This window comes from Pan troglodytes, chromosome 1, assembly GCF_028858775.2.
Source record: "Pan troglodytes isolate AG18354 chromosome 1, NHGRI_mPanTro3-v2.0_pri, whole genome shotgun sequence".
Lineage (NCBI taxonomy): Eukaryota > Metazoa > Chordata > Mammalia > Primates > Hominidae > Pan > Pan troglodytes.
Window position 1 is genome coordinate 28,812,244 of NC_072398.2, and position 21,120 is coordinate 28,833,363.

Below are 21,120 nucleotides of genomic sequence, written 5' to 3' on the forward strand. Positions count from 1 at the left end.
GCATTTGACTCCTTGAAGTGGATCCAAGTGGCACATGGGATAGATGGTGGTAGAAACAGAGATGTGCATCTCAGAAGGACATGTTGTCCTTCTGCCAGTTATAGTTCTGCCAGTAGATAGCCTCTAGGGCTCAGCCCCTTCAGGGATTCTTTTAGCTGCAGAGGTGCAGCTTAAACAGGTGGCCTTAAGGTGGCCCTTAACAAGTGGCCTTAAACAGGTGGCCTGAAAAAGGTGGCCTTAGCTAAGGCCACCACCCCCATCCCCTCAAAGGTTGGCATGCAGTGACTGATGGAGGGCCATGTTCACCCTAAGTGAGGCAACTCCAGCAGGCACCTACAGCTTCCTGTGGAGTTGGCTAAGGCAATCAGGTCTGCATCACAACCTGACTTCTCCCTCTGCTCAATTGTTTTCCCCTTCTTTTCACAGCTGTTGGTCCCAAGGGATACCCTAGAAATATACTAAACGCTAAACATTGTTTCAGGTCTGCTGTTGGACAACTCAACCCATGGCAGTGCTCTGTAAGACTACGGAGATTTTGTGGGATTAAAACTAGTAGAGAGTATGAAAGCCTTTTTTTTTTTTTTGGCAGATGCAGTATTCTGAGAAATGGATTAACATGATTTGAAATGGTGGCCAAGAAATATGATTCTTGTTGTTTCATTGGAAGGCCTGGAAGTGTAAGAGGCTAAAATATAAAAATCTCTTTGTATTGACTTATTTTTCTCTTGTTATGGCTGATACTTTCCTGATCCTTTGCATTTTAAATAATTTTTGTTAGGATGTTAGACATTGTAAATATTTTATTGAAAGTCTAGATTTTGGGCTGGGCGTGGTAACTCATGCCTGTAATCCCAGCACTTTGGGAGGCCGAGGCGGGCAGATCACGAGGTCAGGAGATCGAGACCATCCTGGCTAACACGGTGAAACCCCGTCTCTACCAAAGATATAAGAAATTAGATCGTAGGCATCGCGTCATAGAGGAACTACGTTTTCCAGAACCCTCGCGCCCTGCGTCGTGCTGGCACTTTTACCGGCCGGGCCTTAGAGCGCAGCCTGTAGCCGGGCGCCATCTTTGACGCTGGCAGTCTTGGTTTTCTGCTAGTGCTGCTGCTGCTGGGAGGACGACGGACGGCAGCGGCCAAGCAAGAAGAAAGACGTGGCAGCAAGCGGGAGTCGGGGATAGTGTCATCGGTTCGGGTCCCACTACTTTGGAGCTTGTCTCAAACTCCACATACAGAAAGCCACCGACCTTATTCCGGTATCCTACGCCCATTCCCCACCCTCATTACACTCCCACCCCTGGCCCTCAGCGTCAACTGGGACACTTCCGTTCTCCTTGTAGGATTGGTGAAACCGTAATGAAGAACACCCCTAAACTCCCATAATCGGTGCGGATTCCTATGGGGAAGGCCTATATTGTTGACATCTTCCAGGCCTTGGTTCTGGACCTTGAGAAGGAGGCTGTGGAACTAGAGATAGCGATGCTTTTTAGGATTTGGGGATATTCCCTGCCCAAAAAATTCCTGGAAAATTGACTAGTATTAGGTGTGAAGAAATCTTGAAGACCAGAAATTGGATCTTACTGAAAAACTGATTTTTTTTGTTTTTCAGATTATATTGTTCAGCTATGGAAGATGGATTTTTTTTCATGATCCTTTGACTCTCAAGTTCGTCTTTAAGTGAACTCTTTTTTTTTGTTTTGTTTTTGAGGAGATAACTAACCCTAGCTGTCTCCAGTCTGACAAAGGTTATTTGAATGGACTTAATCTCCCAGTAGTTGGGAGATGTTTTAAAAACACATGCTGTGTTTGAATTGTGGCTGAGAGGTTTTCTTGGCAATGTGAGGAGGAAAATTTTTTCTGCCTCATTATTATTAATTCATGGATTGAGTGTTGGTTCGACCTACAGGCGTAATAGATTGGAACTCAGTGAAGACACAGACGTTCCTGTTGAGAGCAACCAGCTAATGATTACAGTTTAAAGACGATTTCTGTGATCAAGTTGTCATTTGGAAGATTAAACCCATTTCACGAGGACTTGGAGCCTGGTCCTTGCTTTGAGGAAGCAGTGGCTTGTTTCAAGAAGCCACTTCTGATCTAAGAATCTACCCAGCATGCCTAATCAAGGAGAAGACTGCTATTTTTTTTTCTATTCTACATGTACCAAAGGTGACAGCTGCCCATTCCGTCACTGTGAAGCTGCACTAGGAAATGAAACTGTTTGCACATTATGGCAAGAAGGGCGCTGTTTTCGACGGGTGTGCAGGTTTCGGCACATGGAGATTGATAAAAAACGCAGTGAAATTCCTTGTTATTGGGAAAATCAGCCAACAGGATGTCAAAAATTAAACTGCGCTTTCCATCACAATAGAGGACGATATGTTGATGGCCTTTTCCTACCTCCGAGCAAAAGTGTGTTGCCCACTGTGCCTGACTCACCAGAAGAGGAAGTGAAGGCTAGCCAACTTTCAGTTCAGCAGAACAAATTGTCTGTCCAGTCCAATCCTTCCCCTCAGCTGCGGAGCGTTATGAAAGTAGAAAGTTCCGAAAATGTTCCTAGCCCCAAGCATCCAGCAGTTGTAATTAATGCTGCAGATGATGATGAAGATGATGATGATCAGTTTTCTGAGGAAGGTGATGAAACCAAAACACCTACCCTGCAACCAACTCCTGAAGTTCACAATGGATTACGAGTGACTTCTGTCCGGAAACCTGCAGTCAATATAAAGCAAGGTGAATGTTTGCATTTTGGAATAAAAACTCTTGAGGAAATTAAGTCAAAGAAAACGAAGGAAAAATCTGAGGAGCAAGGCGAGGGTTCTTCAGGAGTTTCCAGTCTTTTACTCCACCCTGAGCCTGTTCCAGGTCCTGAAAAAGAAAATGTCGGGACTGTGGTGAGGACAGTAACTCTCTCCACCAAACAAGGAGAAGAACCCTTGGTTAGATTGGGTCTTACTGAGAGACTGGGGAAACGAAAATTTTCGGCAGGCGGTGACAGTGATCCTCCATTAAAGCGTAGCCTGGCACAGAGGCTAGGGAAGAAAGTTGAAGCTCCAGAAACTAACACTGACGAAACACCCAAGAAAGCTCAAGTTTCCAAGTCTCTTAAGGAGCGATTAGGCATGTCAGCTGATCCAAATAATGAGGACGCAACAGATAAAGTTAATAAAGTTGGTGAGATCCATGTGAAGACATTAGAAGAAATGCTTCTTGAAAGAGCCAGTCAGAAACATGGGGAATCGCAAACTAAACTCAAGACAGAAGGACCTTCAAAAACTGATGATTCTACTTCAGGAGCAAGAAGCTCCTCCACTATCCGTATCAAAACCTTCTCTGAGGTCCTGGCTGAAGAAGAACATAGGCAGCAGGAAGCAGAGAGACAAAAAAGCAAAAAGGATACAACTTGCATCAAGCTAAAGACTGATAGTGAAATTAAAAAAACAGTAGTTTTGCCACCCATTGTTGCCAGCAAAGGACAATCAGAGGAGCCTGCAGGTAAAACAAAGTCCATGCAGGAGGTGCACATGAAGACGCTGGAAGAAATTAAACTGGAGAAGGCACTGAGGGTGCAGCAGAGCTCTGAGAGCAGCACCAGCTCCCCGTCTCAACATGAGGCCACTCCAGGGGCAAGGTTGCTGCTGCGAATCACCGAAAGAACATGGAGGAAAGAAGAGAAGAACCTTCAGAAAGGACATGAAGTTGATTTTCAGAGCAGTATTAGAATAGAAGGTACAGAGGCTTCAGTTGAGACCACAGGAGTTGACATCACTAAAATTCAAGTCAAGAGATGGGAGACCATGAGAGAGATGCGCATGCAGAAACAGCAGGAGAGGGAAAAATCAGTCTTGACACCTCTTCAGGGAGATGTAGCCTCTTGCAATACCCAAGTGGCAGAGAAACGAGTGCTCACTGCTGGGCCAGGAATCACATGGCACCTGACCAAGCAGCTTCCCACAAAGTCATCCCAGAAGGTGGAGGTAGAAACCTCAGGGATTGGACACTCATTATTGAATGTGAAATGTGCAGCACAGACCTTGGAAACAAGGGGTAAAGCTGAACCCAAAGTGAACGTGAAGCAATCTGTGGTTAAAGTTGTGTCATCCCCCAAATTGGCCCCAAAACGTAAGGCAGTGGAGATGCACCCTGCTGTCACTGCCGCTGTGAAGCCACTCAGCTCCAGCAGCGTCCTACAGGAACCCCCAGCCAAAAAGGCAGCTGTGGCTGTTGTCCCACTTGTCTCTGAGGACAAATCAGTCACTGTGCCTGAAGCAGAAAATCCTAGAGACAGTCTTGTGCTGCCTCCAACCCAGTCCTCTTCAGATTCCTCACCCCCGGAGGTGTCTGGCCCTTCCTCATCCCAAATGAGCATGAAAATTCGCCTACTCAGCTCTGCCTCAATAGGAAAGCCCCCACTCTCTGTGGAGGATGATTTTGAGAAACTAACGTGGGAGATTTCAGGAGGCAAATTGGAAGCTGAGATTGACCTGGATCCTGGGAAAGATGAAGATGACCTTCCGCTTGAGCGATGAGAAATGATTGATAGCTGAAGGTGGTAGTGAGGACACTTAAAAAAAAAAATCGCCAAAAAACTGGACTTAGTTTCATCTATTGTAACATTTACCTGAGATGATCATTTCTTTAGTCTAGAATTTGCCCCAAATCAGAAGTATACCTCTGAATTATCTGTATGTGTCCTGGATTCCTTGGGGTCAGATTTTTTAAGTTACTTTATAACCATTTTGTCCATTTGATGCCATTGTTTATCATCTTTTGAGAAAAAAGTTCTGTCATACCCTTCTCTCCACAAAAAAGAGACTGAGAGGGAGATCAAGTGAAAGGGTGCAAGCAAACGTAGTGACTCCTTGAGGTGTTTGTCAGTTTTGGCTTTTTTCTCCTTTGTTGTATTCTTTATGTATTGTCTTGATGTACTTAATATTACCTGAGTTTGAAATGGATGAAGACAGCTGCTACCATTAAGGACCAAATTTTATGCTACCACTAAACAAAAATACCCACTCAGTCTGTGTTAAATTGTATGTCTTTTTAAAGGTATTTAGAGATTCAACTAAGCTTTAAAGAGGGCCGAGCAGCTCAGGAAGCCTGTAATGTGGGCATAACTCTTTGGACCTGATCTTGATGCTTCTGCTGCTCTGTTGGCCTCTGAAGAGCAATATCTAATTTATTATTACTGTAATTTTTTAAAAGGCTTTAAAGTGCCTCAGGGGTCCCCTGAAACTAATTTTCTATTTCTGGGATTCCCTGGATTCATTATATGAGATGGTGACATGATTAGAGGGATTCTTTTTTAGTATGAAAATTGTCCCTTTTCTTCTTCAGTACTTGCCTCCTTGCTGGCATTGAATTAACACAGGGACAAAATTTGGTTAATTTTTTATTTCTAATTCTCCCAACAAACCCCTGTTGCCCAGTATTTATTTGGTGGCCTTTAACCACCTGAGGGAAAAAATGAGCTTATTCAAGCTGCCAATATTTATCTATGGGCTGTAGCAGTACACTGAATTGTACTGTGCCAGGGATATTGAGATGCTCTGGGGGTGTATTGTATACCTGCCAGTTTTCTTCATTTCTGAATTGAGTTTTCTTGATGTTGGTTTCCTTCATATCACCTCAAGGTTTAGATTTGTGAAGGAATAAGCATGATGGAAATAATAGTCTTGAAAGGAGATATGTTGTATATAATCAGGAGGAAGAGGAAGGAAGGACTTACCCATTTTGATATTTTGCTGTAGGTGGTCAGTTTTGTTTCTCATAGGGAAATCTGACCCACCTGTCATGTTGGCTCCTAAGGAACTGCTGTTGTAAGCGGCTCATCAAAAGTTGAACTTCACGTAGCCTTGTTGGGAATATGGAAAAGGAAGAAAGCCACAGGACTGCCCATTCAGTCTTGTTAAGATTGGGATGATTCTGCACAAGCAAAAATGACTTGAAATTTATGTATCGACACACCTCTACCAATCCATCTTCAGCTGACTGAATGTTGTATGATAGCCCTTCTCCAAAGCAGGGGTAGAATGTTCAGGTTTCACCACGGATTTTCTACTTATTTCACTTTTGGAATCAGCTTACAGATTCCAGGTCCCTTTTGCATATATTCTTTATTCTTTTGCTTTTTAAAAAAATAAACTTGTATTGGTCAATGTTTCATGTTCCACATTATTTGAACCATTTGCCCTTACAGAAAGAGAAATACTTGTTTGTGTTTTAAATAAAACTGATGTAGGAAAAAAAAAAAAGAAAGAAAGAAATTAGCCAGGCGTGGTGGTGGGTGCCTGTAGTCCCAGCTACTTGGGAGGCTGAGGCAGGAGAATGGCGTGAACCTGGGAGGCAGAGGTTGCAGTGAGCTGAGATCGTGCCACTGCACTCCAGCCTGGGCAGCAGAGCAAGAGTCCGTCTCAAAAAAAAAAAAAAAGAAAGTCTAGATTTTGTAGTCTTCCTCTGGAAAGCCGAATTTTGTTTTGCCAGGGAGTTAAGTTACTTACCATTCAACCTGATCCTTTTTAAGCGTATTTTTAAGTTGGGGAGTATGCGTCTAGAGTAAGTTTTTCTTTAGGGCTAATTTAATTATCCTTTTGAAGCACGCCTCTTCAGGAGGCTCGAGGGAATATTCAGGGTGGTCAGCAATGCCTCCATTCTGGCTGGCTGCAACTCAACCCCCAGCTCACAAATCCCAGTAGCTGTTTTTGCCTGGCCTCATAGAGTTTCATTCCATGCATATGTAGCCTAATATTCAATGAAGGACTCAGGATAGCTGCCTGTATAGATTTCTGGAGTTCTTTCTCTCTGTGCCTCACATTTCAGCTCTTTTAGCTCCTTTAACTCTGATCTCTGTCTATTAAATTCAGTAAGTTGGATCTGCCTTGTCATGGTCCCTCCTCTCTTACTGCAGTCTTGGAAGTGCCTACATCCAGAAAGCCATGTTGGTTCTAGGGCTTACCTCATTTCTTTTCCTGTTCTGAAGACTCACACTTCTGTGCTGTGTCTGTTTTCTAACGTCTGAAAACAGCTGTCTCATGTATTTTGTCCAATTTCCTAGCTGTTTACAGCAGAGAGACAGATCTGGTACCAGTTATTCTATCACATTGAGAAGTGATAGTCCCTAAACTTGCTCTAAACATGTTTAGGTTTAATGTGAACAACTAATGTTTCCATTTTCAGTTTCTCTTAGCAGTTTTCAGGAGCTTCAATCCGTTAATTCTCAAATACATCTATAAATCACTTGGAATATCTTAATGCATTGTATGAAAGATAATTCCTCCTCTGTACCCATCATCACCACTCTTCCTTTAAATTGTGGGATATGTTTTTCTGAGACTGTGGCTTTAGTGTGTACGAGAAAAATTCAGTTGTTATCCCCTCATTTTGGGGAGTAAAAATCATAAGAATGAGGAGCATTATAGTATCTAATCTTGTCCAACAAAAACCTAGGTAACTTTGGAAGTTTTCTTCTCTCTCCCCCACTCTCCCACTTCTGTGTGTGTATAAGTGTGTTTATTGAATAAAGAGCCTTTTATTTTTATTTATTTATTTATTTGAGATGATGTCTCACTGTCCTCCAGGCTGGAGTGCAGTGGTGTGATCTCAGCTCACTGCAGCCTCCACCTCCCGGGTTCAAGCGATTCTTCTGCCTCAGCCTCCCTAGCAGTTGGGACAGACTACAGGCACATCCCACCACGCCCAGCTAATTTTTTGTATTTTTATTAGAGACAGGGTTTCACTTGTTGGCCAGGCTGGTCTTGAACTCCTGACCTCAGGTGATCCACCTGCCTTGGCCTCCCAAAGTGCTAGAATTACAGGCGTGAGCCACTGCCTCAGGCTGAATGAAGAGCCTTTTAGATAATGTCTTGCCTGACAAGTTTAAAACAACTTTCTTACCAGATATGTCATAATAAAAATCTCCAAGAAATTTTACTTAGGGTATATCTCAATGGGCCATTTAATACTATATCAATAAACTTTATTACATAATAAGATCTTGGTGTTTATCAGAAAGGGATTTGAGCCAGGGTGTTTTAAGTTGGTTAGTATCTTGAGTGAGAAAGATCTCTGTTTTCATTAGCCTTCTCAGAAAAAATTCCCCCTATTTATCAGGAATGCAAATGTTTCAGATTGAAGTGGGTACCCAGACATAGCTCAACATTGCACAAACAGGTGCCAAGGGGAATCTGTTTCCTTTTCTATCTAACTCCAACTCCTTTGAATTTTTTTGACAGGTACTTAGAAAAACTGGGATTGACAAAGTGATACAGTTTGAGTTATATGTTGCCATAGAAAGAGGCAAGTTGGCAATGAATAATTATTTTGGTAAATCATTTCAAGATAGCTTTGAGGAGGTCCTCAAAGCTTAGTATTATACATAGAGCAAGAGGATTATATGAAGTATGAAGAGAAAATTTCTTCTGATTTTCTAAGGAAGATATTGTTTAAGATCCAAGACTAGAAAACCAGTTGAATAATGTAATAGTAGTGCTTGGGCGAATCAAACCTTTTGGTGTGTTAAGTTTAAATTCTCAGGAGGACTGGGAAATCCATGGAACCAGATGGCTCCTAATTGTTTACAAGGAGAAAAAAGTCATGCAGAGGTTGAGAATTGCATGGTATTAAAACCTGTAGGGTTAAAAAAAATAGAAAAAAACTAATGTGGAGTTTGGAGTATTTCAACTGGTAATCAAATACAGAATGTTATGAGATAGCTGATGAGATATTCTTTCGTTAGATTTCCTCAAATAAATAAAGGCTGTTGATGGTTCCATCAAGACGGTTTTGCGTGTAGGGAAATAATTAGCATGTGTTTTATTTCCGTTAACATATGTTCGTAATTGCACCCATACACTTCCTTAGAAGGGGAAAGTTTGCAGGCCTCTGAAATGACATTTGTACTTCCATAGCAGAATTCAAAACCAACACTATAGAAAGCATCTATAGCTGCCTTAAAGAAAAAAATTGGTGAATCAGCCAAGGGTGATGGGAAACATGGGGCCTCATAGACTTGTCATATCTTGTTACAAATGTTCTCAAAAAAGCATTATTCATGTGCCTCTGGTTCCTATGACTAGATATCAGATATCACCAAGTCTCTGTCACTGAGGAGCTTATAGCTTAAAAGGGGGACTTTTAAATAAGTAAACACACTAGTAGACATTAATCAGCTCACCAACCCCAAAATACTGGAGCATTAGGAAGAACTGAATTCGAATCTTCGCTCTGGTACTTAAAGTGTGATTATGGGAATGTGTTTTAATTTTAATGAACATCAGTTCCCATCTCAGTTAATAGCAACCAAGCTTCCCGGTAAAAATTCTATGGTTACCCTTTATGTATCTTTCCCCTTGCCTCTTACTGCCAATTTAGCAGCACGTCCAATTGATCCTACTTTCAAACAGACGTGACTACTTCTCTCCCTTTCACAGTGACATCCAAGGCCCCAACATCTATTGCCTAGACAATTGGCCTCCAGTCTACTTCTACTTTTGTCTTCCTCCCCTTGATCCCTGTTCAATTTTTCTTGGTTGAATAGCCATATTGATCCTTTCAGTATGCATTGGATCACAATACTATCTTGCTCTAACCCCTTCAGGTCCCTCCCATTGCACTGGACTATACAAACTCTTGGCTGGGCGTGGTGGCTCATGCCTGTAATCCCAGCACTTTGAGAGGCCAAGGTAGACAGATCACTTGAGGTCAGGAGTTCGAGACCAGGCTGGCCAACATGGTGAAACCTCATCTCTACTAAAAATACAAAAATTAGTCAGGCAAGGTGGCATGTGCCTGTAATCCCAGCTACTCGGGAGGCTGAGGCAGGAGAATTGCTTGAACCCAGGAGGCAGAGGTTGCCGTGAGCCGAGATCATGCCACTGCACTCCAGCCTGGGTGATGGAGTGAGACTCTGTCTAAATCTATCTATCTATCTATCTATCTATCTATCTATAGATATAGATATATCTGGGATTAGTGGTGACCAGCTTCCAAGATGACCCTCAATGATCCTGCCTGCCTCCGAGTACCCACACTCTTGTGAAGTTCCCTCCCTCACACACTATGCCAGGGTTAGTCTGTTTGACTAACCCTGGTTAGTCAAAAACAAAAACAAGGAAATAAAAAAACCCAAACTCTTCAGTATGCCCTTCAAGGCTCCATGTGACCTTGCCGTGTCTACCTCTTCTGCCTCGTCTGAACCTTAGCTCTTTCCACACCCTTCTCATTCTGCTATAGTCATCTAGTTCTTACTGTTCTATGAGCAGCTCATTTGCTAAGCTCATTTCTTCTCCAAGGAGTGGCTCCATTTCTCGAGCGATTCCCATTTCCACTGGCTGGTTTATCATTATCATATAAGCTCCATGTCTAACTCAAGTGTTACCACTTCAAATGGGTTTTCACCATCCTAGCTAAAAGAGCAGCCACTGTCTCTCTTGCTCTGTTTTATATCTTCATGGCAATATTGCCAACTGAAATTTTATTATTATTATTTTAAAATATTATTTATTTCTTACTAGAAGGTTAGTTCTGTAATGACCAACTTTTCCTGTCTTGTTCACTATTGTTTTCCAAGCACATAATCGATACCCATTAAATATCTGTCAAATGAATACATAATTTTTAATGGGGATGATGAATAAAATATTATTTTTTGAGGAGGGAATAAAAGAACATACGTATATCTATAAATACTACACTTGATCTTAGCCAAAAGGCCGAGAAGCGATACGTATATCTATAAATACTTAAAAAGTATGAAGTACTACAATATTAATATTCATAGATATATAACTAAAAGGGTTGGATGGTAAACAAAGTACTTGGACATGTTTCTGGTAAGTTTCTCTATGAGCTGGTTCATAAGTTTTACATTTAATCCTATTTTCTATGTTAAAGGAGGATAAGTGAGTTTTACCCATTGAACAAATAGACCCATTACTCATATTTCACAATTAGCTGCTTTATGCATATTTGACCAATGTTGCACTTTAAGCAATTACAGATAACACTTAGTCCTGGACTTACAGATGGTTTGACTTATGGATGGGGAACGCAGTAGAATATTGTGTTCCCAATAACGCTGCCTATTTACAAAAGCAGCGTTTCCATCCTTTTCATTAGTTAAAAGTGAATAGTTTTTACTAATTAAATTAATATTTAATGTTTAATTTGTGTCAATTAAATATGCACAAATTCTGCACAACCCTCAGCCCCCTTTTGCAGATTCTGATATGACAGTTGAGTATTATTATATGAGTAATGATAACTGTCAGGGCCAATGTTGGAAGCAACCATGTGACCTACTAATACAATATTTATCCTCTGTCCCTTTGATTTTCTGTTTAGTAGGCTCTCCAAATTATCACTCATTATGTATCCCAAAGCAGAAATCAGTGTAGGTAGCATTACTAAACTTAGCAAATAAAAATATGGGATGCCAAGTTAAATGTGAATTTCAGAAAAATGAGTGCTTTTCTAGTATAAGTATGTCCAATGCATAAGTATGTAGGGGTACCGTTTTGCTAAAAATTATTTATTGTATATTTGAAATTTAAATTTAGCTGGATATCATGTATTTTATCTGGTAAACATATATATAGGATATAGCCAGTGACATAATTCCTGATGCCATCACTGGTCCTTTGGCTCAGACCACAGTATTTCTAATATCAGCGGAGCACAGCTAGATTGTTCAACTGTTGCATCTGTTAAGGTGGTTAGAAGATGGTATTTCGCACTTTGGGAGGCCGAGGCGGGCGGATCACGAGGTCAGGAGATCGAGACCATCCTGGCTAACATGGTGAAACCCCGTCTCTACTAAAAATACAAAAAATTAGCCGGGCGTGGTAGCGGGCGCCTGTAGTCCCAGCTACTCGGGAGGCTGAGGCAGGAGAATGGCGTGAACCCGGGAGGCGGAGCTTGCAGTGAGCCGAGATCGCGCCACTGCACTCCAGCCTGGGCGACAGAGCGAGACTCCGTCTCAAAAAAAAAAAAAAAAAAAAAAAAAAAAGAAGATGGTATTTCATGGAACAAGAATATTTACTATGCCTTCCTTTATCTAAGTGCCTTTAATATGTTTCCTTTTATTTGAATAACTTTGAGTGAGAAATAGACATAAAGGCGAGTTTTCCTATGATGCTTGACTAACTGAATACTTCCTGGCACTTGTAAGATAAACTTGGTCATGATAAATTAAGTGATCAGTTATTGCTCCCAAGGTTTCTGTCATCTGGGTTTAGGGTCAGAGGTGGATTTTCTGTGAAGTTAAGAAAACTATAGCTTTAGGGCCGTCACTCGCATAGGTCACTTCCACGGCCCCGTGCCTAATTTTGTATTCTTTTTCTTAAATACAAAAAAAAGAGACCTCCCAAACTCTATAAGTGCCATGAAAACCTGCATTCTATCCCCTCATCCCCTACCCATGTCTAGGGATAAACAGTCTAGCATGCTAGCTCTAGATAATTGCTGCTTTGGATAATTTCCAGATAAAATGCCCAAATTGACAAGACAAATGTTTTACATGTAAACAAGTTGCACTTACTTATCTTAGGCCCCCAACAACCTGATTCATTTCAGCTATTGGCTTTTTCTTTTCTCTACGGTCACAGTTATCACAGTGTGCTCTCAGGAACATGGGGGCAGAGCTTCAACGTTAAACAGATCTTTCTGTTTTCCTTTCCACTGGGAGATACCTAGTTCAATGTTCCTGTAACCAGTTGTAATATATGCCAATCTCAAAGTTAAATTCTGGCTCTTTAGGAGGGAGCTTTCATCTGAAGACCTGGGATCTTCAGATTATCACTGCGTTGTCACTTCCCCTAATTTAACAGCTGCTTGTTTTGCTTTACTGCAGTCCTCAACCCCCAGATGAGGTAGTAGAGATCCCCTACTGTTTCGTGGAATACCAGCAACATGGACACAAAGGCAAACTGCAGCTTTCCTCACACCTCTTAAAGAGCATCTTGAACCCTACAAGTCTAGATGGCCCTGGCCTATTTCCTGGGGGATATTTTTTCCCCATAGGTAGGGCTGGTGAGATATTATGTTGGAGTCACCTGGGGCCTATTCTTGTACCTCTTCTGTCTTTCTTTGGGTACTTTCATCCACTTGGTAATCCCATCTTTTGTCATGGCTCTAAAAACCATCCAAATGTTGACAGCTCCCTAGTTTATATCTGGGAAATAATAGGAGGGTTTAGAGTAAAGAAGTGACCCGATACATGCGTGATTAACACATGCTTAAAGGATCAGCCCCGAATTCTCCCTTGACTCAAAACTTATTCAACTGTCTATCTGGGTGTCCTTTAGGCATCTCAGACATACCGTGATCACAGCTGAGCTCCTGATCTTGCCTCCAGATATGGTCTTTCTGCAGTTTTCCGTATCTCGATAAATGACAACTTCATCTTCCCAGTGTTTCAGGCCAAAAATCTTGGAGTCATTTCTGACTCCTCTGTTATTCTCACATTAGCTGTTCAAACTATCTAAATAACAGTCTACCTACTAAATACCCTTTGTCTGTACCTTCAGAATATATCCAGAATCTGATCCCTTCTCAGTATCTTCACAGCAAACACCTGGCCCAGGCCACCTCATCTCCTACGTGGCCTTGTAATTGCCTCCTAACTGGTCTCCCTGCTTCTGTTTTCAGCCAACTTTAGTCTGTACTCAATGTAGCAGTCAAAGCAGTCTTTTCAATACAGAAGTCAGAGCATGTTAGTTAACCTCTGCTCAAAAGCCTCCAAGAGCTTCCCACATTAATAGGAATAAAAGCCCAAGTCCTATAATGGCCTGCAAGGTGGTATCTGATCAGGCCCTCTGCAATGACTATTGTCCTTGTCTTCTAAAATTTTATCCACCACCCACTCCCCTCCAGCCTTGCTGACCTTGCTGTTTTTCACAGAAGCCAAACATTTCCCCACTTAGTGCCTTTCCATTGGCTGTTCCATCTGCCTGGATTGCTCTTCCTTCAGGTGTGTCTATCTGTGTGTGTGTGTGTGTGTATGTGCGTGTGTGTGTACACATGCTTACATGCTTCCTTACCTCTTTCAAGTACTTTCTCAAATGTTAGCTTCTCAATGATCACCCCATTTAAAATCGAAACCCCCCCTCCACAATTGTTAATCCTTGTTTTGATTTTTCTCCATAGCATTCATTACTTCTAAGATAGGTTTTTAAAAATTTTTTATTCTGTCTCTTCCAATTAAATATAAGCTCCATGAAATCGGGTTTTTATCTGTTTTCGTTCCTGCTCTATCATTCCTAGCACTCAGAATAGTGCCTGTCACAAGAAATGGAGGGCACTCAACATATATCCATTGAATGCATAAAACAGGATAAGAAAGTCTTATCCTGTTTAAGAAAGTCTTAAACATTTGCTTAATGTAAATGTAAACTCCGACAGGCCCCAGTGTATTATGTTCCCCTCCCTGTGTCCATGTGTTCTCATTGTTCAATTCCCACTTATGAGTCAGAACATGCAGTGTTTGGTTTTCTGTTCCTGTGTTAGTTTGCTGAGAATGATGGTTTCCAGCTTTATCCACGTCCTTGCAAAGAACATGAACTCATCCTTTTTTATGGCTGCATAGTATTCTGTAGTGTATATGTGCCACATTTTCTTTATCCAGTCTATCATTGATGGGCATTTGGATTGGTTCCAAGTCTTTGCTATTGTGAACAGTGCTGCAATAAACATACGTGTGCATGTGTCTTTATAATAGAAAGATTTATAATCATTTGGGTATATACCTAGTAATGGGATGGCTGGGTCAAATGGTAGTTCTAGTTCTAGATCCTTGAGGAATCACCACACTGTCTTCCACAATGGTTGAACTAGTTTACAGTCCCACCAACAGTGTAAAAGCGTTCCTATTTCTCCACATCCTCTCCAGCATCTGTTGTCTCCTAAGTTTTTAATGATTGCCATTCTAACTGGCATGAGATGGTATCTCATTGTGGTTTTGATTTGCATTTTTCTAATGACCAGTGATGATGAGCTTTTTTTCATAAGTTTGTTGGCCTCATAAATGTCATCTTTTAAGAACTGTCTGTTCATATCCTTCACCCGCTTTTTGATGGGGCTGTTTGTTTTTTTCTTGTAAATTTGATTAAGTTCCTTGTAGATTCTGGATATTAGCCCTTTGTCAGATGGATAGATTGCAAAAATTTTCTCCCATTCTGTAGGTTGCTTGTTCACTCTGATGATAGTTTCTTTTGCTTTGTGGAAGCTCTTTAGTTTAATTAGATCCCATTTATCAATTTTGGCTTTTGTTGCCATTGCTTTTGGTGTTTTAGTTGTAAAGTCTTTGCCCATGCCTATGTCCTGAATGGTATTGCCTAGGTTTTCTTCTAGGGATTTTATGGTTTGGGGTTTTACATTTAAGACTTTAATCCATCTTGAGTTAATTTTTGCATAAGGTGCAAGGAAGGGGGTCTAGTTTCTGTTTGCATACGGCTAGCCAGTTTTCCCAGCACCATTTATTAAATAGAGAATCCTTTCCTCATTTCTTGTTTTTGTCAGGTTTGTCAAAGATCAGATGGTTGTATATGTTGACATTATTTCTGAGGCCTCTGTTCTGTTCCATTGGTCTATATATCTGTTTCGGTACCAGTACCATGCTGTTTTGGTTACTGTAGCCTTGTAATATAGTTTGAAGTCAGATAGCATGATGCCTCCAGCTCTGTTCTTTTTGTTTAGGATTGTCTTGGCTACATGTGCTCTTTTTTGGTTCCATATGAAATCTAAAGTAGTTTTTTCTAATTCTGTGAAGAAAGTCAATAGTAACTTGATGGGGATAGCATTGAATCTATAAATTACCTTGGGCAGTGTGGCCATTTTCACGATATTGATTCTTCCTATCCATAAGCAAGGAATGTTTTTACATTTGTTTGTGTCCTCTTTTATTTCTTTGAGCAGTGGTTTGCAGTTCTTCTTGAAGAAAGAAGACGTCTTTCACATCCCTTGTAAGTTGTATTCCTAGGTATTTTATTCTCTTTGTAGCAATTGTGAATGGGAGTTCACTCATAATTTGGCTCTCTGTTTGTCTATTATTGGTGTATAGGAATGCTTATGATTTTTGCACATTGATTTTGTACCCTGAGACTTTGCTGAAGTTGCTTATCAGCTTAAGGAGATTTTGGGCTGAGACGATGGGGTTTTCTAAATATACAATCATGTCATCTGCTAACAGAGATAATTTGACTTCCTCTCTTCCTATTTGAATACCCTTTGCACTCAGAGAAACATATGAAATTAAAGGATTTATTATACTCACAGGCCCTAGAATGGGACATGGACCACACCATGCAAGGGGCCTCATGGTAAGAGTACCAAAGAAGTGGGCTCAACCAAGCAGGAGTGGAGCCAAGAGAAAAGACCCCTGGGCAAGTGGATTTACTAGGAGTCCAGGTGAAGTACACAAGCAAAAAACATGAGGGGGTTTCATCGGTGCATTTGAATGTCTCTAGGTCACAGTCAAGTTATGGTAAAAAGGTGAACTTTTAGTAGGGACCAGCTTCATCAAACTGGTGCACTTGGTTTCTTACGCAAAATGCTCACAGCCTGTTTGTGGACATGTTGAGACACCAGAAATATATGAAGCTTTAAAAATTTACAATACACCCTTCCTCTGAAAGGAAGTTCAAAGATGGTGGCAATAATAAGCTTGGGCTATTTGTGTATTAAGCAAGCCAGTCATTTCAGCAGGGGAAAAAAACAGTGATAATAATTGGCTGAATTTTAGTGTGAACCCCGTCTCTACTAAAAATACAAGGCTATTTAATGCTATGTCTGGGTACAGTTCCATAAAAAAATGGTCTCATTCCCCACTGTGCTTTGGGAAATACTGCTTCTGTTAGTTATAATATCATCCATATTGCAGAATTCTTGATCCTTGTCCTACAAAATCTTTGGTATGTGGTTTTTGTTCTTCTGGTCTCAAGATGGTTTCTCTATGTCCTTCAGATACCACATCCTCATTCCAAGCAGGAGGAAGGAGTGAGGACAACAGAGCGAGTGTGCCAGCCAGTCTTTGATTTTTTCAATGAAAAATAATAGTTTTCCTAGTATTTTCACCCAATAGAATGCAGCTTGCATCTCACCGGACAGAATTATGTTTCTTGCTGATTCATAAGTGCAAAAGGAGCCTGGAAATCATCATCATGAAACATTTTTTCTCTGCAAGTTCATCGGATACTCTATCAAATCCATTTTCATCCCTAGAGATATCTCTCCTAGTATGCTCTGTCATCCTACCCCAATCTGAGCTGGATACACTGTAGGCTTGATGCTTAGTCAGAAAGTTGGGACACTTATATTTCCACCATCTTACAAATTCTCCTGCTTATTCGGGTGTTATATCCTCTGTTTCTTGACTGCTTAGTTTTTGGTTTACTCCCTTGTTTGGTGGTGCCCATCCTTCAGTAGCTTTTTGAAAGGGGAAGTAAATTTTTGAGACATTGCATGTCTGAAAATGTCTTCTATCTAGTATCAAACTCGACTGATAGCTTGGCTGAGTAGAATTTTAGATTGAAAATAATGTTTCTGGCCAGGTGCAGTGGCTCATGCCTGTAATCCCAGCACTTTGGGAGGCTGAGGTGGGCGGATCCCCTGAGGTCAGGAGTTCAAGACCAGCCTGGCCAACATGGCAAAACCCTGTCTCTACTAAAAATACAAAAATTAGCCAGGCGCAGTGGTGGGTGCCTGCAATCCCAGCTACTTGGGAGGCTGAGGCAAGAGAATCACTTGAACTCAGGAGGCAGAGGTTACAGTGAGCCGAGATTGCGCCACTGCACTCCAGCCTGGGCGACAGAGTGAGACTTTGTCTCAAAAAAAAAAAAAAAAAAGAAAGAAAAGAAAAGAATTTTTCTTTGGCTTTTGAAGGCATTGCTTTCCTACGATTCCAGTGATTGAGAAATCTGGTCTCATTCTTATTCCAGAAGTTATGTATATATTCTATTTTTCTCTCTGAAGATTTACAGTGTGTTCTATCACTGGTGTTGTAAAAGTTGGCTTGATTCCTTATTTATTAGGCACTTGTGGGCCTTTGTAATCTGGGGATTTATGTCCTTCAAATCTAGGAAAAGTTCTCTTATTACTTCTTTGATCATATACTTTCATTTCCTCTGTTCTCTTTATCTAGAATGACAATTAAATATTGCATCTGTTGGATGCTCCTTTTAGTTTATTGTTTTTGTTTTCTCTAATTAACCATCTCTCTTCTTATTTATTCTACTTTCTCATGATTAATGTTTGCATGATATATCTTTTCTATCATTTCACTTTTAACCTACATGTTTCTTTTGATTTCATGTACATCTCTTGCAAACAAATACAATGTGATCTTGCTTTTTATCCAATCTGACAATCTTTGCCTCTTAATGGGTTTAGTTCATTTACATTTATTGTAATTATTGATATGGTTGGATTTAAGTCTTGCTGTTTGTTTCTTATTCATCCTATGTGTTCTTTGATCTTTTTACACCTCCTTTCCTGATATCTTTTGAATTAGTTAATACTTTAATACAATATTAAAGCATACAGCATTTTAATACACTATATTAATACAATATATTTAATAAAATATTTAACTGTATCTATTGCCTTTTTAGTTATACTTCTTGTTTGTTTTTTGTTCTACCTTGAATTAACATTTTACAGTTCACATGTAATGTAAAAAGCTAACAACACAAGGCTGTCACTTACCCTACTTCCGTGTTCCTTGTGTTGATTTTGTCAAAAATTTTAGTTCGACATATGTTATAAAACTCACAATACATTATTATTATATTCACTTTGAACAGTCTACTGTCTTTTAGAATATCAAGGAACAAGAAAAAGTATTATTATTATTATTATTATTTTGAGACAGAATCTCTCTCTGTTGCCCAGGCTGGAGTGCAGTGGTGCAATCTCAGCTCACTGCAACCTCTGCCTCCTGGGTTCAAGCAATTTTCCCCCTCAATGTTAGAGTAGCTGGGACTACAGGTGTGTACCACCATGCCTGGCTAATTTTATATTTTTGTTAATAGAGATGGGGTTTCACCATGTTGGCTGGTCTCGAACTCCTGACCTCAAATGTTCCGCCCATCTCGGCCTCCCAAAGTGTTGGGATTACAGGCGTGAGCCACAGCTCCTGGCCTCAAGGAACAAGAAAAAAGTATTTTTTAATAATTACATATTTACTATTTACAGTATTCTTCATTTAGGTTTGAGTTTGTTTTATGTCATTTTCTTTCATCCTGAAGAACTTACTGTAACATTTCTTGTAGTACAAGTTTGGTGGTATCATATTCTGTCAGCTTTTTTTTTTTTAATATCTTCTTTTTTTTATTTCTTTTCTTTTCTTTGTTTTTTTTTTTTTTTTTTTTTTTTGAAACAGGTCTTTCTTTGTTGCCCAGGCTGGTCTAGAACTACTGGGCTGAAGCAATCCTCCTGCCTCAGCCTCCCAAAGTGCTGGGATTACAGGTCTGAGCCACCACTCTCAGCCTTAAAATATCTTTATTACCTTCATTTCTAAAGCATATTTTCTTTCTAGGCTAATAGTTTATTTTTTCTCTCAGTACTTTTCTCCCATCAGTACAATTGATTTCATTCAGTTGTCTTCTGTCTTGCATTAGTTCTGATGAGAAGTTCAGCAGCCATATTTATTATTGTTGTCCTATATTTAATACATCTTTTCTTCCTCTCCAGTTGCTTTCAAGATTATATTTGATTTAGCAATTTTATTATGATGGGCATGGTATGGTTTTCTTTGTGTTTATCCTGATTGAGGTAAGTTGAGCCTGTTCGATCTCTAGGTTGATATTTTCCATCAAATTTCAATTTTTTTTAGTCAAAATGTCTTCAAACACATTTTTCTGTTTCTCCTTTGCCTTGGACTCTAATTACAAATATGTTAGACCACTCAATATTTTCCCAAAGGTCACTGAAGTTGGTTCTTTTTTTTCTGCAGTCATTTTTTTTTCTCTGTGCTTCTGTTTTGCTAGCTCCTATTGATGTGTTTTAAAGTTTATTGATTTTTTTTCCCTTCTGCAGTGGTCAAATTAATGTTAACCTCAGTCAATAAATTTTTTATTTCATGTTTTTTTTAGAACTTCCACTTGCTTCTTTTAAATAGTTTCCATTCCTATATTTACATTTCCCATCTGATCATTCATTTTTTATATATTTTCTGTTATACCCTTGAACATATTTGTAAGTTATTTTACAGTCTTTGCTAACTCCAACACCTGTGCCATATCTGGGTTTGCTTCTACTGAATGTCATTTCTCCCTATTATGGTTCCTGTTTTCTAATCTCTTTATATATTAATAATTTCTTTTATTGCAAGTTGGACATTATAGATAACACAATGGATTTTACTGTCTTCTTTTAAGACTGTTAAATATTGCTCTTGCAGATAGTTAACTGGTGATTTAGTTTAATCCTGCTGAAGCTTAGTTTTACTATGTATTAGGCCAGGTGAAGAGTTACCTTTACTCAAGGACTAATTTAGCCCTTCCCTTAAAGTGTAACCTTTCTATGATCTCATCTAAATAGTCAGAGTATATAGAATGGTCTCTTCACTCTGATTGGTTAGAATTTAAATGCTTCCCCAGCACTGTGTATCCTCTAGGATCTCCAGTCGATTTCATGGAGTCTTCCTATCCACATGTGCAGCTTAGTATTTGACCAAAGATTGAAGAGGAGACTCCCTTGCAGAATTCTAGGTCTCCCTCTCCGTGCAGCTATCTCCCTCCCAGTACCTTGTCATACATATTTCAGCTATTTCATCCCTGAATTCCAATTTCTGTTTTCGTCACTCTCTGGCTCCCTTTCCTTATGGCATATTTTGGAAATGATTCCCAAACAGACATCCAGGGTGAATGTGGAGGTTACTGTGCATTTTCCCCTTTTCTCAAGAAGCTTAATGTTGCAGTGTTTGATGTTTAGTAACAGAAAAATCGCTTCATATATTTTGTGCAGTTTTATAGTCACTAGCTGTAGGAAAGTAAATCCATACCAGTTACTTCATTATAATTGGAACTAAAAGTCTGATTAACTGAATTTTTCACTTTTGACTTTATATTTTCAATGCATATATAATAAAATTTAATTCAACACTTTTAAAGGGACAATTTTTGTAGTG

General features: G+C 39.9%; 1 protein-coding gene and 1 pseudogene across 3 annotated transcripts; one reads left to right on the plus strand and one right to left on the minus strand.

The window, feature by feature from the left end:
• The first annotated feature begins 994 nt into the window (after positions 1-994).
• ZC3H11B (zinc finger CCCH-type containing 11B) lies at positions 995-6,157 on the plus strand. 3 transcript variants are annotated; one of them, XM_054659120.2, is made up of 3 exons: positions 1,039-1,258; positions 1,343-1,547; positions 1,909-6,157. In XM_054659120.2, the coding sequence occupies exon 3, from the start codon at positions 2,114-2,116 to the stop codon at positions 4,526-4,528; it is 2,415 nt and encodes an 804-aa protein (XP_054515095.1). In that variant the 5' UTR covers positions 1,039-1,258; positions 1,343-1,547; positions 1,909-2,113; the 3' UTR covers positions 4,529-6,157. The 3 variants fall into 3 exon arrangements, with proteins under 3 accessions (XP_054515096.1, XP_054515095.1, XP_063647795.1); XM_054659121.1 differs by lacking the exon at positions 1,343-1,547 and having other exon boundaries at positions 995-1,258; positions 1,612-6,157; XM_063791725.1 differs by having other exon boundaries at positions 1,039-1,547.
• Positions 6,158-10,617: 4,460 nt separating this feature from the next.
• On the minus strand, positions 10,618-10,720 carry LOC112206914 (U2 spliceosomal RNA; annotated as a pseudogene).
• Between the last annotated feature and the right edge of the window lie 10,400 nt (positions 10,721-21,120).